Genomic DNA, 21,344 nt, shown 5'->3' with positions numbered 1-21,344 from the left:
GGGCCCCCCCACCCCCGATCACCACCAAAATTTAATCATTTCTTCCTTATCCCATTTCCAACAAACCCTGAAAATTTCATCCAAATCTGTCCATAACTTTTTGAGTTATGTTGCACACTAACGGACAGACAAACAAACAGACAAACAAACCCTGGCAAAAACATAATCTCCTTGGCGGAGGTAATAAGTGAAAATTAAACACAACACTTTTGTTTTTGCTCCCATTTTCCTTGAGCTGAACTCAAAGAGCTAAGACTTTTTCTTTGTACACAAAAGGCCTATTTCTCTCAAATATTGTTCACAGATCTGTCTGAATCTGTGTTAGTGAGCACTTCTCCTTTGTTGAGATAATCCATCCACCTCACAGGTGTGGTGGATCAAGATACAGATTGGACAGCATGATTATTGCACAGGTGTGCCTTAGACTGACCACAAAAAAGATGCTGATCTGAATCACACCTACCCTAAACTAGTGTTCGCCTCACAAATATGTCTGTACCAATGGTCTATATGTTTTTCTGATATCACACTGCTGCTTCACTACTCTGCCATTTCTGTCCAATATGCTTTTTCATCAAGCATTGGACATCAATAAAAACATGTAGTTTTGACAAAGGACAGAGGCTGTATGCACCGGTTAAAGCTATACCGTATGATATGGCATTTTTACACTTCTCTTTTGTCATCTTAAAATGCTTCTATTAAGTGTGTGTCAAACTAAAATATAAAAGAAATCCACCAGGTTTTGAAACTAAAAAATGTTTAATTCTAATATATTTCTAATAAAAGTCTGACCAATCATTTTATTCGGTCCAAATACAATCATTGGCTGAGCCTGGCTGAGCCTCCTGTCAGTCATCTGTTACTGCAGTCCCACATCAGATACCGGTACCTCTGAATCTGACGTTTCACTTGCGCTGCTCCTCCTGTCACTGACCACAGTCAGGGGCGGTTTCTCATTTGGGCAAAGTGGGCATTTGCCCAGGGCGGCATTTCATGAGGGGTGCCGTGCCATGAGCTCTTAAAAAAATTGAGTCCTTCTATTAGTGATGTGATGTTCATGAACGAATCGAATCTTTTGAATGGCTCTTTAAAATGAACGATAGGAACTGAGTCTTTGTAAAGAGCCGTTCATTTTTTTTTTTAAATTAATAACAGTGATTAATCATTGTGTTGTTTTGTGCAATTTTTTCTGTATGTTTACACACATTTATGGTTCTTGTTCTGAGGGAAAATGCACTACATTTTTAAGGTATTTAAGTAATTGCAATGATAAATCACTTTTGTGTTTTGTGCATTTTTTCTGTATGTTTACCAACATGCTGTTCTTGCTCTGAGAATTGTACCATAGCTCAGGTATTTAAGTAATTGCAGTGATTAATCACTGTTGTGTCTTGTGCAATTTTTTCCGTATGTTTACACACATTTATTGTAATTGTTTTGAGGAGAATAAAATGTTATTTCATAAGAAAATGTTTTATTTTCTTCTTCATTTTTAGGCTAGACTAGTCCACATAATGTACCGTGATGTTTTTGGTCAAATTCCAGCATTTGCCTAATGTCACCTCTCATGTCATGTATTTAGCCCACACATGTGAACTAACTATTCTTTTTTACGGTAAGATAATACTTACTACCGCGCCAATTAAACACCTTTAAAATGTCATGTCAATCATCACATGTAGCCTATTTAGTCATTAAAACATTGGTGCTTCAAAATAATGCAAAAAACATAAAAGAGCCAGTCTTTTGAACGGCTCTTTTCAGTGAACGGCTCTTTTCAGTGAACGGCTCCGGATTGAACGGCTCCCTTCAAAGAGCCAACAGTCCCATCACTACATTTCATGAGGGGCGCTGTGCCACGAGCTCTTCAAAACATTGAGTCCATCTGTCACGGTGTGCCAGGGAATTGGCACAATAGCGCCCCCTCTGTTGCGCAAGCGCCCCTGCATGCTGTGGTGGTGCCGTGCGGCGCGTGCACAAAAGCAGCGAGAGAAGGAGGGGGAGGGGCAGCGTGTGACAGTTCATTTACATTTACATCATGCATTTGGCAGACGCTTTTTTCCAAAGTTCACCTGTGGGTCTGTCAGGTGTTCAGTTTACAAAAAGAAGAAGAGTTTATAGAAAACGGGCAAAACATAAAGGTCTGCAGATGTTCTCTCCATATTATTGTGTATGTTCTGAAAACAGGGCTAAGGTTCATTAAACAGGTTCTAACTCTTACATTTGTTAGCTTTATCTATGATGCTAGCTCTGCTCTAATACAACAATATTTCAGCTGATCTGAACTAACAAACATGATATACAATTTCACCATAATGTGTCCTGAGTCCCAGGTGTCTGGCTTTCTGTATTAGCATGTTGAAACCGAAATTAAAATCTAACAACAGCATTCACATGCATTAATCCTTTTAAATCCAGGTGAGTAAGGGCTGGGTGAGGAGGAGGAAAAAGGTAGCATAACTAGAGAAACCAGTGAGGGAAAGGATTGCCAGTTTTGATCTGGTGACTGTAAGACAATGAGGTTTACAGCCAGGGAGGGGTGGCGGAACACTATGAACAGTATAAACAGAATACAGTACAAACAAGGTGATGGAAAGCAGTAACAGGTCAGTGTTGATTAAGGTGCAGTGAGACGAGAGGATGATTGGGTTACTGTGGGAGGGGAGAGGTATGAGAGGACACTGCTTCTCTGTCATGCTCACTGTCCTGTTTCTGGGGACCCTGCTGACCACTTTCATCTGGTACATGTCCAACGACAGGTAAGCAGATGGAAAAAAGCACTCGGATCTGTTAGGATTTATAAAACACTGTGAAAATACTTAACTACAAGTAGAAAACATTAACTTTGTTAGCACATAGGGGTACTATGAGCAAAAAAGTGTGTTAAGTATGAAGACAAACAATAGAATGATCCATAGTCTGTATTTGTAAGGAGCAGTAGAATGTAATACAATGAAAAAAATAACATGTTATATGCTCTAAGATCATCTTGTTTATAGTAACACTGTCCTGTGATAATCACATATCACTAAAACAGTCTGTGACAATGCAGCTGATCCAAAAGGGTTATGAAGTGGTTATTTAAGTCAACATGTTGAACTCTTTCAGTTCATAAATTAACACATAGTCTTTCAGTTTATCACAAACATCCAGAATCATCAGTTGTTTCCATTGTACAGATAGTGAAAAATTGTCATCTTAAAAGTGACTAAAACTATCAGACAAATGTAGGTGAGTAAAATGCAAGGCTTGCTTGTGAGATGTAATGATGTAGAACCCATAAGGACAATAAGATGGATTATAAAATACTTCACATTGATTATATTTGATTAACCCACACTAACACAGTCCCATAGAATTCCAGCCAATTCAGTCAGATATGTTTTTGGTTTTGTTAATTTTTTTAAAAATATGATTGACCGACGTATGTTGTTTGCTAAAGAACTTTGAATGGTTAAATGTTTATCACAGTAAATCATTGATCATCTTTTGATGTCAAGTTCCTTAACAAACTACACCTACAAATGGACTGTACTTATATAGTACATGTTCTAGACCTTCATGGTGCCCAAAGCACTTTACAATTCACCCATTCACACACCAGTAGGCAGCTGCTGCCATGCAATTTAGGGTTCAATGTCTAAAACTTCAATAAAGCAGAATCAGCTTTATTGGCCAAGTATGTGAACACATACAAGGAATTTGGCTTTGTTTTCTTTCCAGATAATGATGGATGTGCAGAGAACAGACTGGATTTTTGCGTTGTAAAACTGGATCAGCAGCTCTTGGGGCAGGTTGAACATTTTTGAGCTGATGCATGAAGTACATCCTCTGCTGGGCTTTCTTGATTATGGAGTCTATGTTGGGAGTCCACTTTAGGTCCTGGGAGACGGTGGAGCCCAGAAACCTGAAGGTTTCCACGGTAGTAACAGTGTTGTTGAGGACTGTGATGGGGGCCAATGTATGGGGGCTACTCCTGAAGTCCACTGTCATCTCCACTGTTTTGAGTGTGTTCAGCTCCACCTTGTTCTGACCACACCAGAGGGCCAGCTGTTCCACTCATCACTGTTGTGGATGAGGCCAATGACTGTTATGTTGTCCGCAAACTTCAGGAGTTTGACAGATGGATCTCCCAAGGTGCATTTGTTGGTATAGAGCAGTGGTTCTTAACCTGGGTTCGATCGAACCCTAGGGGTTCGGTGAGTCAGTCTCAGGGGTTCGGCGGTCAAGACACACACTCGACAACAGCAGAAGCCACACTGATTTGCAGTAAATATTCATTATTATTGTAGCCTGATGGAAATTAGGTGATGGGTGTGTGTTAAAATGTTAAAAATGATAAATAGCATAAATACAATAAGTTCATTATTGGAATACATCGGCACATACATGTCCTCACAAAAGCTAGTGTAGGATGTCACAGTGTCAGTGAGTCCATTGAGATCTGTTGCAGCAGCCTCAAAAACAAACCAATCAGTGCAGTCAAAGCAGGCCTGAAACTCCAGCTCTGACTCAGTGGTCCATCTCTTCACAGTCTTCATTACATGCTGAGCAGATCTGAATTTCAAACTTTAAGTTGGGAGAAGATGAACCATGCAGTGATCAGAGAGCCCTGAGGCTGCACGGGGGACGGAACGATATGTGTCCTTTAAAATAGTGTAACAATGGTTCAGAGTCGTCAGCCCTGCGATGAACTGACGACTTGTCCAGGGTGTACCCCGCCTTCGCCCCTATGTAGCTGGGATAGGCTCCAAGCAATCCCTGTGACCCTAGTGAGGATAAAGTGGGTTCAGAAAATGAATGAATGAATGGTTCAGAGTGTTTTTGTACCTGGTGGGACACTTAACATGCTGTCTATATCTTGGCAGTTCACAGCTGAGGTTTGCTCTGTTAAAGTCCCCAAGAACAATGAGTAGGGAGTCTGGATGTTTTCTTTCCATATCAGTTATCTGGTCAGCCAGGTGATGTAAAGCCTCACTAACACAGACCTGAGGTGGAATGTAAACCCCAACCAGAATAAATGAGAACTCCTGCGGAGAATAAAACGGCTTACAGTTTATGAAAAATGTTTCTAAGTGGGGGGGGGGGGGCAAAAGTGTGTTTGTTAGGCGCAGTAGGATGAATAGAATCACACTGATTCTATTCAGCTTCACCCACAGTGGCACAGTCCCATAGAATTCCAGCCAATCCAATCAGACAGGTTTTTAAAAAAAATGAATGAACAAAAAAATTTGATTGATTAACGTATGTTGTTTGCCAAAGAACTTGTTATTACAGTAAATCTGTGATAATCTTTTAAGGGCAACTTCCGTGACATTACACAACAGATGAAACAGAGGAGATGCAGAGCAGTAAATAAAAAGTATGTTCAGTATGAAGACAGACAATAGTTTATAAGCAAGAAAGGTGTGGCAGCAGTTAAACATAACGTGCCCTTGAAAACCCTCAGCCTCCAGTCCATGCCAAAGTGTTTGCACATACAGACGGACAGACTGATGGATATACAACGAACTGATGACAATAGAGGGTGTGCACATACATCACTTCCCCCCTGGGCCATGCCCCTCTGAGTCAGACTGAGTGGCAAAAACCAACCTGCTCAACATGACAGAGTATAGCAGTAGACACAGAGAGACTGGGAAAATGTGAAATATGAAATTAGATGAAGGACAGTTGGACTGGACATGGATCTGTACGAGCTACCAAAGAACAAGTGGTCCATGAACACTGACATGTGGACTGAAATGGAGTATCCTGACATCCAGGGTGCAGGGGATCATCGCTATTTTTACCTGAAACAAATATACATGGTTTCATCATCACTGAAAACCAGGGTCCAAAACTAGGGCCCAGAACCAGCTGATCCAAAGTGCATTTACAGTAGACAGGGTTCTGACCCCAGTGAATATATGCAGGATCTACTGGGACTGAGGAGATTTACATCCAATTCAGATCAAGTACTTTATACAACACAGATACTACTGCTTTGGATGAGCGGGGTATGACTTTATTCTGGTAAATTAGGATATTTTTCCCACCTGTTTTTAAATCACCACATTATTCTTGTAATATTATGGCTTTATTGTAGGAATATGATGACTTTAATCTCATAAACGAATGACGTTTTTGTTAAATTATGAGGTTTTTTTTTTTTTTTATAACTACGACATTATTCTCATAACATTGTGATTTGTTTTGTGTTCGACTTTATTATCATAAAATTACGGGTTTTATATCAATATTTTATGAGTTTACACTCGTAGTGACAAGTGTTTTTATTTTCTTATGTGGCCCTAATACTCCATCGTAGCTTTATTCTCCAGTTCCCCCATATTTGAAAAACTAGGTTAGCCTCAGTTTAAGTTAGTTTACTAATCATGTAGAGCACAAGGTTCATAATCAAAAAATGAAGACAAAAACCATGAAAGATCTGATCGTGAAACCAAGAGCTTACTAAGAAGTAACGTCAGCCAAAACAATACGTCATTTAAGGTCTGATTTGACCCAAAAATACAGCATAAATTAATGTTACCTGACACCAAACAGGATCCACAGATCTAGGTTTGGTTTCCTGGGTTTGTGGATCCATCTACTCCTCTTTTCTTTGTCTTTCGGTGCCTGTAAAATGATAGCTCCGACTGCTTTTCAAACCTGTTCGTACAATCAATCTCACAACAGCTCTTCCCCATTTTTACTAAATATTATTCTTAAATTTAGACAGTATTGAAGCCAACGCTGTCATTCATCTCCCTCTTTCTGCCACTCGGTGGGCGGAACCGCGGTGACGTCACATGCATACCCTCTATACCAGGGGTAGCCAACCCTGGTCCTGGAGAGCCACTATCCTGCATGTTTTAGATGTGTCCCTCTTCCAACACACCTGATTCAAATGATAAGCCTATCATAAAGGTCTGCAGAAGCCTGAAAACGACCATCAGGTGTGCTGGAAGAGGGAAACATCTAAAACATGCAGGATAGTGGCTCTCCGTGACCAGGGTTGGCCACCCCTGCTCTATACCCTGCAGCGAGGGCCAAGGGTAAAAAGTATGTTACCCTTTAGATACCAGAGTTTTTCTTTTTTAAATATTCAATTTTGATATCAGTACTTCAAAAAGCTGTCTGTTCCACTCAGTAATGTTGCTTGTTGCAGTATTATGACTTTTTATTATATTAAAATAAATAATATTATACCTATATTATTATATAATATTATACTTGTTATTACTATACTTATATTATTATACTATAATAATAATATTATACTTTTTATTATGATGCTTAAAGGGTTAAGTGTGGATATTAATTGCTACTGTATTTAATGTTTTTGATTCATTCTACAGATTTATATGCTTAAATTTTACTCCACTTCTTTTCTTCCGACATCATTTATGCACTAAAAACAGATTTCACCCTAGCATCAAAGTAAACCCAGTGTAAATGTGACTGGTGACTGTAAGAGAGTGAGGTTTACAGCCGGGGAGGGGAGGAGGAACAATGTAAACACAGTTTAAACACAGTGACAAGGTGACAGAAAGCAGTAACGGGTCAGTGTTGAGCAAGGTGAAGTGAGACAAGTGGGTGAGTGGGTTAGTGTGGGAGGGGGGAGGTATGAGGGGACAGCACTTGAAGTCACTCTTCTCCTGCACGCTCACTGTCCTGTTTCTGGGGACCCTGCTGACCACTTTCATCTGGTACACATCCAACGACAGGTAAGCAGCCGGAAAAAAGCACTCGCATCTGTTAGGACTAATACCACACTGTGAAAATACTCCACTGCAAGTAGAAAAAAACCCAGAACTAAGTAAGAACATAGGGGTACTATAAGCAAAAGGTATGTTCAGTATGAGGACAGATGATAGAATGAGGCACCGAAAGACAGAAACTAAAGCTACAAAAGTGCACTTGAATGGAGCAGAATGTAAAATAACGAAAAAATAACATGCATCATAATCTTGTTTATAGCATATGTGTCCTGTGAGAACCACATATCACTAAAACAACCGGCCTGTGACAATGCAACTAATCCAAGAGGGTTATGAAGTGGTTATTTAACTCAACATGTCAAATTCTTTCAGCTCATAAAGTAACACATGGTCTTTCACAAACATCCAGAATCATCAGTTGTTTCCATTTTACAGATAGAAAGTGAAAAACTGTCATCGTAACAGTGACTAAAACTGTCAGATAAATGTAGTGGAGTAAAACAAAAAACAAACAAACAAACAAACAAAAAAACCACACAAAAAAATGAAGGTTTGCCTTCAAAATTTGAATTTTATCTCAGATTTGATAACAGTCAACCACACCCACAGTTCCACACTTTCACAGAATCCAGTCAGACAGGTTTTTGAGCATTTGATTGGCAAACAATGCTCACCTCTTTCAATCAAGGAACTTTGAGAAATAAATATCACAGTAAATTGATGACAGTCATTTAATGATTCCAGATTCCTTGACAAACTACACCTATACCAACTGCAACTACACATTATGGTAAATCAGTGATGAAGCAAAGATTAGAAGGCAGTACATGCAGAGCAGCTGTTAAAAAGTATGGATATTAAAACGGTTCCTGTTGGTGTCCTGCTATTGTATTTCATGTTTTTGATCCATTCTACTGCTTTAAATGTTTAAGGTTAAGTTTTACTCCAATTCTTTTTTGCTGATGTCCTTGAAGCATGAAAAAGGTGCTGATTTTTCTTATTTCACCTAGGTATAAACATCAAACTATACCTAGTGAATATGTGCTCCAGTGTTAAGACACTCCAGACTCTAAGGCACTTCTAGGAGGTACCACATTGCCGTTATTTGTTTACATCACTTGAAACATGAGGTGCTATTTCAGCTCACTGGCAAAACCAGACTACTACCCACCTGAAATTAGAGGGCATTTGGCAGGATACACGCTGGACAGACAGACATGCAAAACACAACAGTCTCCAACTGAAATATGGCACAGAGTCAAAGGTCTATGGTTGTGTGTTTGTTCACTGGTTGTTCATTCATGATGTTGAAAGAAATTCAGACTCTCAAAACTAATCTGTCCTCTTACAATCATGTCCCACAGATGCAAAACATGATGATTGTATTTTTGTGGGTGTTTAAGTACAGCATAGACACATACTCATCAGTTGACCATGAGCTGCAATTTATGAAAGATGATGCAGCTTTTTTTACTTGAGATGAAGGAAATAACACATGCATTGGAACTCCTTATGTTCTTATGGTCGGATTTCCTTCTGTATTGACATAAACATCAGAACAAGAGTCATGATGACAGCAGAAACAGGATCCCAGGCTCAGAGTAAATTAGATTCTCTGTTTTATCTCTGGCCTCTATGTATTATTCCTCTGTTCCATTTCTTTTCAGTCATGTGGAGCCTCACAGACTACCTGCTCCGAAGAAAACTGAGAAAAGAGCCCCCTCTGTGTCCTCTGACAGCTGTAATGACTGCAGGTGAGAGCCAAGTCACTTACATTTTTGTCTTTGTTCATCTGTTTATCAAACTGCAGCGTGTCACCACCTACCTGTGTATTTGTGTGTGTTACACAACAGTCATTTATAAAGTGTTAGAGCAGTATTCTCAAACCTGGATGAAACTGTGTGTGAGAAACTTTAATAGTGTTGAGAAACTGAGATGGTGATGAATGTTTCCTAACACATACAAGTGAAGGGGTAAACTGTGGGCCAATTTAGTTCTGCACACTACTGCCTTCTTTTTGTACAAAGGGGAGAGGAAGAGGTGGAAGAGCAGCAAAAGACTCATTTCAACACTTGTGATCGGGACATAGAAGAGAGAAAAGACAAAACAGCAGAAAAAACAAGGTTTGACTGAACAAGACGGAAAAAGGAGATTGATAACAGAGGAGGCATGCTTTCAGTCACCCAAGATGATTAAAGATCTAGTTTAAAAGATTTTTATCATACTGCCGCCAGCCCCAGAGGGCAGGGTTTAGAGTGGAATAGATACAGGAATAGACCAGGAATTCTGTCTGTCCAAGACTTTTGTCCAACCGATTTCTCACCCAATTCACTCAGTTCTTTTCGAATTTGACACACATGTTCTTTACCACTAGGAGAGGTACAGAGCAGAGTTTCTTGGGTGAATTTCAAATTTTGGATTTTTCTTTTACAAATTTTTGTAAATTTCAACTTCAAAAATTTGCCCAACTGATTTCTCGAACACAATTCACCCAATTTCTTTTCAAGTTGGACACATGTTCTTTACCACTAGGAGAGGTGCAGTGCATGGTTTGCTGGCTGAAATTCAATTTTGGGATTATTCTCTAATTGTTTTCAAATTGTACACATATGTTCTTTACATGTGCCTTTCTCTCTCAATTTTTGCTTTTTTTTTTTTTTTTTTTTTTTTTTTTTTTTTTACAAATTTTGGAAAAGTTTCTAAGAGCTTGAAAGTCAAGACTCAAAATTAATCCCTGGGAAGGAAGGGTATCAGTGAGCAGGAGGGCAAAGTGTTGTGCGACCAGGCGGGGGTATTAGTAAGCTCTGCTTACTTTTTCACTTGTTTATTGTCAATTCACTAGATTCACAGGACATACAAAGAATGTAGATACTGTTTCTCTCTCACCTTGTTATTAAATGCCATACAATAGAATATAACATGTTAAAGAAAAACAAAATATGAATACATAAGTGGCATAAAGTATAAACTATAATAGAATATTATAGTTATATATCAAATCTATTTATAATAGCATCAGTAGTGCAATTCAGTATTAGGTGAGGAGGTTCATAATGGAACAGCAGTAGCAGATATGACAATAGTGCAATGTTTATAATAAAGTACAGAAGACCATCAGCAGCAGATGTGAAAATATCACAGATTGTAAATCTAATGAGTCTTATGTCCACAACTGTTAAGGTAGTGTCCTTGTGTAAATGTGGGGGTGGGTTACAGTCCAGGGGTGGGGGGCAGAGGGGGGAGGTAGTGGACAGAGTTGAGCATCCTGACAGCCTGATGGACAAAGCCGTTCAACAGTCCTGTGGAGTGGGACCTGAAGCTCTGGTACCGTTTTCCTGTGAATGCAGGATGCTGAAGAGGGAGTAGGTTAGTGTAGGAGGGAGGGTGGTATGAGGGGAAGTCACTCTTCTCTTTCATGATCACTGTCCTGTTTTGGGGGACCCTGCTGACCACTTACATCTGGTACATGTCCAACGTCATCTAAGCAGCCGGAAAAAGGACTGAGATCTGTTAAGACTTGAGATCTTGAAATGAAAGAAACAACACGCATTAGAGCTTCTTGAACTCTGATGGCAGGATTTCCTTCTGTATTGACGTAAACATCACAACAAGAGTCATGATGACAGCACAAACATCCCAGGTTCCTAGGCTCCAAGGCTCAGAGTAAATTAGATTCTCTGTTTTATCTCTGGCCTCTATGTATTATTCCTGTCTTCCATTTCTTTTCAGTCATGTGGAGCCTGACAAACTGCCTCCTCAGAAGAAAACTGAGGAAAAAGCCCCCTCTGTGTCCTCTGACAACTGTAAAGGCTGCAGGTGGGAGCAAAGTCACTTCCATCTTTGTCTTTATCTATTTATCAAACTGCTACATGTCACCACCTAACTGTGTATTTGTGTGTGTTACAGTAAAGTCATAAATAAAGTTTTAGAGCACTATTCTCAAACCTGGACCAAGCAGGAGGAAAATTACCAAAAGTACAGGTAAACTGTCATAACATGCAATAAAATTATCCTCATGTACTGTGCTACAGAGAGCTCAAGTCTCACCCCTTCTTATGTGCACAATGGGATTTAACCTCAGACAAACTATAAACAGGGCTCAACGGTTTGAGGCCATTTACACACACGATGTTTGTCAATTTCAAAGATACTTTGATGAGCCAAGAATGTCACAGTTTGTCTTAAAAAACAGTAAAGAAACATATAGTTTTCAGTTAAACAGCTCAGTGTACTCTACCTTTTGTTGCTTGTGATACACTTCACTAACACCAAAATGGACGCCGCTTTGGTTTATTTTACCTCAGTTTTTAAGAGCAAGTTGAAAAATATTAAGAGGGAAAATCACTACAACTCTGGTCATGTTGAAACTGCAGAGACATATTCAGTTAATTTCAGGTATGTAGTCTGTACTTTTGCGTATATGTATTTGGCTCATAAAGTTGGAATAAAAGGTTCTTCCCTGTTCTCATGAAGTGATTTTGACAATGTAGTTTATTATTGATAGATAAAGTGTAACTGAGACTCACTATGTAATCATTGCCCCTAGTTAACTCTTTCCCCGCCATTGACGAGATATTCCGTCAATTGCTTCCCAACGCTTCCCCGCCAATGACGAGATTTTCCGTCAATCCGTGTTTTCACTGTTATACTGTAGTTGGAGGTATTGTGGATCATGTGAATTACTTTCCTTAGTCCAAAAACAAACAATTAAGCAGCTTTTTCGGAAAAATGACGGGCCGGGTTTAACGTTTTTGCACTGGAGTCTCCGTATCCCATGGCAACGCATCCAGCGGCAGTCACTGAATGAGGAAGTGCAGACTGTGCAGGAACCGCGCGCAGTTTCAAAAGCCTTAAAGATGATTATGGAGACAGAGTCTGACAATTCAATATATGATGGAGCTACAGAAGAACCATTTAGAGACAGGAACGGAGAAACAGAAGGTGAGGGAGACGGACACGGAACACGGGAAACAAGGAGCGGCTCAGGTCCGACACGGAGGTGCGGGTGGGGGGGGGGGGGGGGGGCGGGGGCACAGAGCAACACGGAGAAAATGACAGACAGGAGGAAGAGAAAAGAGACATTTCTAGTGGACATTCAAGGAGAAGACAGACATACAGACATGGGACAAGACAAAGGAAAGCTAGTCTGCATCTGTTAGAGTGAGTTCAGATTCAGACTGAGGACACAGAACATATTCAGCTGTAGAATGTCAGCAGGACACATGGAAGACACTGTTGGATTTGGCTTTTGTATGAAATAAATAAATACATATATTCATACAGAGATAAACAACTAGATGTCCATAGAATTATTTACAGATCAAACACAGCAGCTGGTCCAACAGGAGGACCTGGTGCAGCCAAAGGCCAGAAATCTACAGTATTTAGTGCATTTGTTTCTTTTTTTCTTGAAAATGAGGAATATTGAGGTGTTTATATCCAAAAGCTAAACTACTATGTGTTAGACTTATAACTGATGTATGTAAATGTGCAAAGTTTAGAAGGAACCTGGTGCTTTACAAGATGTTCGGTCTAAAGTTTGGTGTGGATTCCCCTAACATTTTGTGGAATGATGGGATATCTTAGAGCTGTTTGTTATTATTATTGCTGTTATTATTATTTTATTTTGTGATTTTGAAGACAGTGTTACTGTTGGTAAATAAGAAAGAGTCAAAAATGTAAATAGGAAATCAGTTTTCTCTTGAAAATCAATATCTTTGAAAAAAATGCAATTTTCTCAGCTTTTTGCTCAAAATTCAGTTTTTTCCTGAAAATGACCAATATTCAAATGTTTATATCTCACGAACGAATAAAGATAGAATAAAATAGTTTTTTGTGTTTAAAAGTTGAAGTTCTGTTCTTTCTTTTGATGTATTCAGTGTTCACATACTCCTAACACAACATTTTCAGTGAGCCTCCAAAGATTAGTGAAAATGACCAAAACGGCTGGCGCTGGCTACCAACTCACTGGAAAATGCTCTGGCGGGGAAAGAGTTAAAGGTGATTATTGATGTGTATAAATAGGAATAAAAATATTATTCCAACTTTATGGGTGTATTTTCAGTCTGATAGTTCCAATAGTTTTACCACAAACTGCAACTTTTGTGGCTTTTAAAACTATGTTTTAATTGACAAATATATGTGTAAGTGATTGCTTTATTCAGAGAGGTTAAAAAAAATACGTGAATATTCAAATGACTGCAAAACAACTTTTTTCAAAAAGTTCCCATGAAGAATAACCAGAATAGAGATGTCCGTCCTTTGTTGAACCCCAAAAACATAAATAATAATAATGGATATGATTTCTACAGTGCTTTTTGGGACACTCAAAGCGCTTTACATTTTTGACCCATTATTCATTCGCTCTCACATTCCCCCTCTGGTAGTGGTACACTATCTATAGATGCCCTGGGGCAGGCTGACAGAAGCGTGGCTGCCAGTTCGCGCCTACTGCCCCTCCGACCACCACCAAACATTCATATGCCAGTGTGAGTGGCACTGGAGGCAAGGTGGGTGAAGTGTCTTGCCCAAGGACACAGCGGACAGACTAGGACAGAGCGGGATTCAAACTGCCAACCCTTCGGTTATTGGACGGCCCGCTCCACCTCCTGACCCATGGACTAAATGTTATATTCAATAAAACTCTGTTTTAGAAAATGTTGGTAGACTTAATTTACATTTTAATGTATTTTCATGAAACTTATCTATGAGTGTCTTTTTTTAACACAAGTAATTTACTTCCACTCTATTCATTCAAGAATTGTACAGAAACAGTAAACTAACATAACATTATTTACATATTACATTAAAGCAGGGTGTTGGCGTATCATATAGGCCTAGATATCTTCAAAGTATCATTCAACTTTATATTTTAAAACCTAAATAAGTCAGGTGAATGTTATGTGGAAATGACTGAAATCAGTGACTTTAAAAGAGTAAAATTCTGTAATTTTCTTACTCTTCAAAAGTCTTTTCAGTATTTTATAGTTACATTTCTTCAGGTGATACTAAATATTGATTGAAGAAGTCATTTAAATGTATTGATGCTTAAAACTACTTGCTAGTGTATTTTAACAAGGTTGCTTTTGTTCAGGTGTTAATTCATCCCAGTTTAACTCTTTAACAACAGCCTGAATTTTTGCCTAAGTTTTTGATACCATGGTTTTTGTTTGTCTAACTAGCAATTGTATTGTTCTTGGTGATGAGAAAGAACAGCCATACACAGGGAAGGAGAAGTAGAACCAGAAATGTGCATTGCATCAGGGGAACTTACAACCATGTGGTCAGTGGTGTAGTCCAGGGTATACGGCAGTATGCAGCGTATACTTACTTATTTTTCAGTCAGCATTGCGTATACCCACTTCTAAATCCCCCTGATACACACCATTCAGTACTGTCTGAGCCAAATTGATATTTTTTTCACCTAGGATGGTGAAGCCATGACCCGCCCTACTCTGCCTCTAATTGGCTAATACTCTGTACCTTCACTGATTAGATTGGTTAACTTTAGGCATGAGGACTGATGAGCCAATCAGAGGCAGAGTAGGGCGGGTCATGCCGAGGAAAATATTGCTAACTAGCGCTGGCCACCTGTGGAACCTGATCGGACACCTCAGGTGCCACTGCCACTCCAGCTGATTGACAGGTCACTGCACGTCTCGTTGAAAGATACGCGATTATTGGAAATGTGAACTAGAAAGGCAGAATAAACATATTTCAAGTGAGGGACACATATCAAGAGAACCTATTTTCATGGAATACATAATTCTGAGGTAAGCTTTAAGGTGGTTTCAGAATGAGTCACTGTTTTAAACTACTGGTCATATGACTGCACATTTAGAGAAGAGATTTTTTCACCAATAGTTAAACTGTGAGTTTGCAAATGTTATGAAATGCTAATGTTATGAAAGGCTAATGTTATGAAAGGCTAAAGTTATGAAAGGCTAAAGTTATCCTTTGTGTCATGTTGAACACATTTACATTCATGCAGCTTCTTGTGTGACTAGTAATACCTCCAAACTGCACCCTATCAAGTCATGATAATTTTATAATAGTGAGCAAATACTACAGATGGATTTTTGGGTAAACTAAATAGAGTAGTCTTACATGTCACTGTTTCTAAAACTGGATGTTTTTTTCTGGACGACTTGGAAAAAAAAAAAAAAAAAAGACAGAAATAGAGAGTATACCCACTTCTCCAGGGACCACTACACCAGTGCAGATGGTCTAAATTTACCACGATTTGAGGTCATGTGTTATAGAAATGAAGGGCTTCCCCTAAAGGATCCCAGACTCTTTGTATAGAACTAACTTTGTGCACATGAAAGTGGATGGTTTTCTTTAAGAGCTAAAGCTTTCTCTACCTCCCATTTTCTCTCATATACTGTATGTTATTTGACTATAATCTTGTGGTTCCCAGATCTCAGTTGCACACCAGGTGCCGTGGCTCCGAAAAGGCCATTCTCACCCAGGCCAACACCCCGGTGGGATCGAAGATTCTGTATGATGGTGAAAAACAGAGGTTCCGCAAAGTAACCCTGGAGCTTTTCAGAACATTTATGAAGGTATAACGTTTTCTATTGAGGAACACAACACCTTTGGAAAAACATGGGGAACCTAGTAATGTGACACAATATAATATGATTTAGAATGCATAAGTAGAAGGATTACCTGTTTGTATCTGTTCTTCCAACATGTAACTGATCCAGTGAATTAAATTAGATTTTATTTATTTAACATGGACATAATAATAATAATGGTAAGTATCTCCTAAATGGGTTCTATCTAATATTGATATGCCAAACTCTCAGAACACACTAAGTTCTACCAAAACTAACAACAAAGAAGTGCACAGACTGTATCACTCACTGATTAAATTATAAAAACTCTTTGTTCGCTCACATTAGTATTATGGTATCATCAAGTTTTCTTCCTCAAAATAAAACTATATTCCTGGTTATTTTGACAGCTGTTCAAAATAACACTACCTCTTTAAATCTTCATGTTCTGCATCAGCTGATAGTTTACATTATAGCTCTGTTAGCTTAGCTCTGTTTCTACATAGAAAACAACCACAGCAAAAACACAAATTACCTCTGTTTTCTATATGGTTCATGTTGTCAGGAACTGCACTAAAGATCTGTTTGGAATCAAACAAACGAGGTCAGAACTGTCACAGTTTAGTGTGAATCATGTACAAACAAACGACATCCCGTAATAGCTTTATACCTTCCTAAGCCTCATAATCAAACTCACTTGTGTAGAAGAAACACAGGGACTGGTTTAATTTTTGACAGAATGTTATATTTTAATATAACATATATAATATATTTAAGTTGTGACACCTGTAAAATTCAAGTCATAAATGTTAACTAGTGACAGAACTGCACATCTTATTTCAGAGTCAACAAGTGACATTTTGCTGCACTCTAACAAAGTCCTTTATCATTATTCAAAAGTTTTGGTACATAAGTGGTGTTACATATATGTATACGTACATGTATAAGTGTGTTTGTGTTTATATATGTATACATATACTCTGCCACAGTTGGCCAGCAGGGCAAATGTGACAAACGTGATAATTAACAAATCATACAGGCACATAAACAAAATAAACAGACATAATAGAATAAGAAAGTTAGAGAGGAAGGAGGAGATTGTGAAACAGCAGTCAGCTTTATATTGGCAAACAGTCAAAAATACTTTATGCTGTAGTTACACCTTTAACCTCTAAATCAGTGGTTCTCAACCTTTTTTGAACAAATGCCCACTCACCTCATCATGAGCTTCGTGCTACCCCCCCATCCCCGAAAAATATTTACAAACAGATGACCAGCTTGTGGAGGACGTGGGATGTGCCTTTAATACATGTACATTTTTTGTGTTGATTTTAGGAGTCTCCATTTTCAAATAAAACATGGGACACATGTGCTGTGGTTGGAAACGGAGGGATCCTGACCAACAGCAACTGTGGAAACACAATAGATTCAACCCAGTTTGTCATCAGGTGAGAGCAGTGTTGAACCAAATCGACTGACATAATGACGACAGTTAACTAAGAGAATGAACATTTGTCTGCATCATAGGTGCAACCTACCTCCTTTGGAGAATGAATTTAAGGCACATGTGGGCAGCAAGACCGACATTGTGACTGCAAACCCAAGCAGTTATATGAAGAAGTGAGTAAGAGTTTCATGGTACTACTCAAGTAATGTACTTAAATTTGATATACTTGTGCCTTACTTTTATCCCTTTGTTAGCCTTATAGCAAAATTTTCTATCATATTTTTGGCCAAATTGTGATATCTGCAAAAAATGACGCAGCAGTGTTAGAATAATGTTATGCACATACCATGGTTGGCCAAAAATATGACTTAGGCAATTATGCAATGAGGCTAACAACTTAATATTTCAGTTTTATGCAGCTTTATACGTAAGGCTCATTTAGTTTGTATCTGGGCAAAGTCACAAAAATATAATGACCTTATGCAACATGATTCAGATCAGATTAAACTATAACAGTTGTCTGGCTCACATTTCAGATGTGTAGGAGTTGTCAAAAATGCCATTAAAATACACATTTTTCAATCTAAACTTCTTATATTTAATTTCATGTTAAAAAAAATCCAGGAAAGTCCAAAAACTTTTAATGAATGTGTGTCACAACTTTCCCATTAATCATATGATGAGCCACTATATACATAAATTAGTTCACTCACCTTCCACAGATTTAACAGTAACATGCTTCACTGACACTTCACTATTAATAATTGAATTGCCATAAACTGTACATAAAACTCCATATATTCTGTTTCAGTATGTTTCATGTTACTGCAACTACTACAACCAGTGCTTTTACTTTTGTACTGTTCAATTGAAACTTGAAGTAAAAATTGCTATTAATGCAAAAACAACACAATACAATGAAAATTCACTACAGGTACACTTTAATGCTGTCAGGGCGATGTTATAAAAAAAAGTTATCCATCTATCTAAAATCAGAGGCCATCATTCTGCAGTGACTAATTTTGATATACAATATTGTGCAAAAGTTTAAGGTGACAAGTAAGTTTGGAGTATAATGATATATTATAATGTACAGAAACATTTCTTTGTCTCTGAAGGAAGATACCACTGAACTTGGATTAAAAATAAGAATTTTTAATGTTTAGTGTGTCCGTCCTTTTTACTAAATGAGTCTTGAACTCTTCTGTACAGACCTTATGAGATTTACTGAACTGATATTCAACTGTTTGACCAGGTTTCATTGAACACATGTCCAATGTTTCTTATTGTTTGGAATACTCTTTGCCATGGGAACACTGATTTTTTTTTTTTCCTGTAGAAATCATGTAGTTTGTTTTAATGTTTTGCCCAATATTTCAAATTTATTTTTTGTTGTATTTTAATAAAGATAATGAGAGGAAAGATATTGAATACGTTGGTAGAAGGATGATGGACCTAGCAGGTAGGAGGCAAAGAGCAAGAACAAATAGGAGATTTATGGATGTGATGAGGGAGGACATTCAGACAATAGACAGGGTCAGATGGAAGCAGATCTGCATTGCTGATCCCTAAGAGAAGTAGTAGTAGTCGTAGTAATGAAGAGACTGATAGATATTATGCTCATTACAACTGTGTAAAAACAACATAGATATGCATGGTCAAAGACTTCTGCACATTCCTGTACTTACTTTGTGGTACTTTTATGACAGTAAAAGATGTGAATCCTTGTTCAACTACATTGTTTTCAGATTTGGGGGTCTACAAGGACAACGCCGTCCATTTGTGGACAGTCTCCAAAAATATGGAAACTCCATGATGCTCCTTCCTGCATTTAGCTTCGCCTTTTCCACTCCTCCGTGCCTGCGGGCGCTTTACTCCGTTGAGGACTTTGAGATCCCCATTCAGCCCGTCTTTTTGAACCCTGAGTACATCCAGAATCTGACTGACTTCTGGCGCAGCCAGGGCGTAAGAGAAATCCGGCTCAGCACTGGTTTAGTGGTGACTAGCCTGGCGCTGGAAATTTGTACCAATGTGCACCTGTATGGCTTCTGGCCCTTCAGTCACCACCCACACGGATTTCAACCCCTCACTCACCACTACTACGATGACCGCAAGGCCAATTACTTTCATTCCATGCCTTCTGAATTCAAACTCCTGCTGCAGCTGCACAGTCAGGGGGTGCTCAGGCTTCACCTGGGACAATGTGGGGAACAATAGCTCCATGTTGTCCCATGGAAAACTCAGAAGTACAGTGCCTTTCTTGTATCCTCAGGATGAAGCCTGTGAAGCCTTCCCTTTATTTTTAAGTGAATTGAGGAATCTATTTTGACTAAAGTCATGGATCAAGTGTATCCAACTGAGTTGGATGCTGACTTGTCCAATCTGCAGCAGCATTTGCACTGATTACAATCATCCCTAACTGTAAAAAAAAAAAAAAACTTAACATGAAGCCTAAGTGTTCCTACTATTATATTTATTATTCTAAATGTTCTAGCTGGAATCTGGGTAGAGTAGTTATGTTTTTAAAGGAGAGCCTTTGTAAGGCCTTTGTTAAGGTGTTATCATGTGCCTTATGTTATTCAGTTATTCATGTGAATTACATAATCAACCATGAAAGATTTTAGATCAAATTAACTGTATGCTGAAAAAATTGAAATACCTCTTCAATGGAAGATTGTCTTTCACGTCTTACAAGAACACCAGCACATTGAATGTATGATTTCAGTACAAAAGCATATCACACATTACCAACAAATACTCTGACAGCTGTTGAAGGGAAATGTGTGGCACTCACAATGGTTTAACAAGGCATTATAGGTGATTTAATGACAAAAGTTAAATAGGATGAACAAAGGTTATTTCAGCACTATTTTTCTGACACCCTTTTACAACAGGATGTGATACAGACGTGGTAAACAGAGGCTGGTTTCATCGACAGACTCTGAATGTGGCTACAGATAGATAAAAACAATTATTTGGTGCACAAACAGTAGCTGTTTAGTTCTTGAAATCTTAAAATGACTAGGCAGACTACTGCAGTCTCTAAAATTCTTTCCCTTCTGACTTTTTACTCCGCAATATCATCAGTAGAAAACAATCATGACCCATGTGTTCCTACTTACCATCACTTTATTACGTCCTGGTTTTACAAAGACAAGGCTTAGATCATTAGATCTTCATACCACTCAGCTCAGTTTAACAGTTATGAGATATTTTACTGGGAATGTTCAGGTACATATGTAGTTTTTTTTTTGTTTTTTTTTGTTATTTGTTTCTATTGACTGGGTGGCTGGTGTTGATGGTGGGGTGGCTGAGGTGTTCAGTTTAAAATAAATCTGTCTTTATTTTTTAGTCTAACATGATACACCAGTACATAATACACCAGTACATAATACTTCAATATGTTTGGTATCTGATGTTTTCGTCTTTAGTTACTTGTGAAACTGTCTTACATTAAACAAAACTATGGATATCAACAAGTGTGTTTTTTTCATCATAATTATGGTTAAACTTTAAATGATGTTGCACCAAACTTTAAAACAAGCTCAAAGTCAAGACTCAAATATTCATAATTATATTTCAATAATATATCACGTGAGAACTATATGGTTTTCATTTTCTTACTGTATCTCA

At 38.3% G+C, this 21,344-nt stretch overlaps 1 protein-coding gene across 2 annotated transcripts; it reads left to right on the top strand.

Moving 5' to 3' along the window:
* Positions 1–2,614: 2,614 nt before the first annotated feature.
* LOC115424140 (alpha-2,8-sialyltransferase 8E-like) lies at positions 2,615–20,224 on the top strand. Of its 2 annotated transcripts, none has more exons than XM_030141244.1 (8): positions 2,615–2,762; positions 9,374–9,460; positions 11,436–11,522; positions 11,613–11,687; positions 16,126–16,270; positions 17,600–17,712; positions 17,792–17,884; positions 19,460–20,224. In XM_030141244.1, exons 1-8 carry the CDS (start codon positions 2,644–2,646, stop codon positions 19,926–19,928), a joined length of 1,188 nt encoding a protein of 395 aa, XP_029997104.1. In that variant the 5' UTR covers positions 2,615–2,643; the 3' UTR covers positions 19,929–20,224. The 2 variants fall into 2 exon arrangements, with proteins under 2 accessions (XP_029997104.1, XP_029997105.1); XM_030141245.1 differs by lacking the exon at positions 2,615–2,762 and adding an exon at positions 7,296–7,712.
* The last annotated feature ends 1,120 nt before the right edge of the window (positions 20,225–21,344 follow it).

The sequence above is a fragment of the Sphaeramia orbicularis genome, chromosome 8 (assembly GCF_902148855.1).
Source record: "Sphaeramia orbicularis chromosome 8, fSphaOr1.1, whole genome shotgun sequence".
Classification (NCBI taxonomy): domain Eukaryota; kingdom Metazoa; phylum Chordata; class Actinopteri; order Kurtiformes; family Apogonidae; genus Sphaeramia; species Sphaeramia orbicularis.
The sequence above is the reverse complement of the archived record's forward strand: the minus strand, read 5'-3'. Positions and strand labels throughout refer to the sequence as shown.

Coding starts and splice junctions, on each gene's coding strand:
- LOC115424140 (XM_030141244.1), top strand. CDS start 2,644: ATGATTGGGTTACTGTGGGAGGGGAGAGGTATGAGAGGACACTGCTTC. Junction 9,461..11,435: donor GACAGCTGTAATGACTGCAG/GTGAGAGCCAAG, acceptor ATTTCTTTTCAG/TCATGTGGAGCCTGACAAAC. Junction 17,713..17,791: donor TCAACCCAGTTTGTCATCAG/GTGAGAGCAGTG, acceptor TCTGCATCATAG/GTGCAACCTACCTCCTTTGG.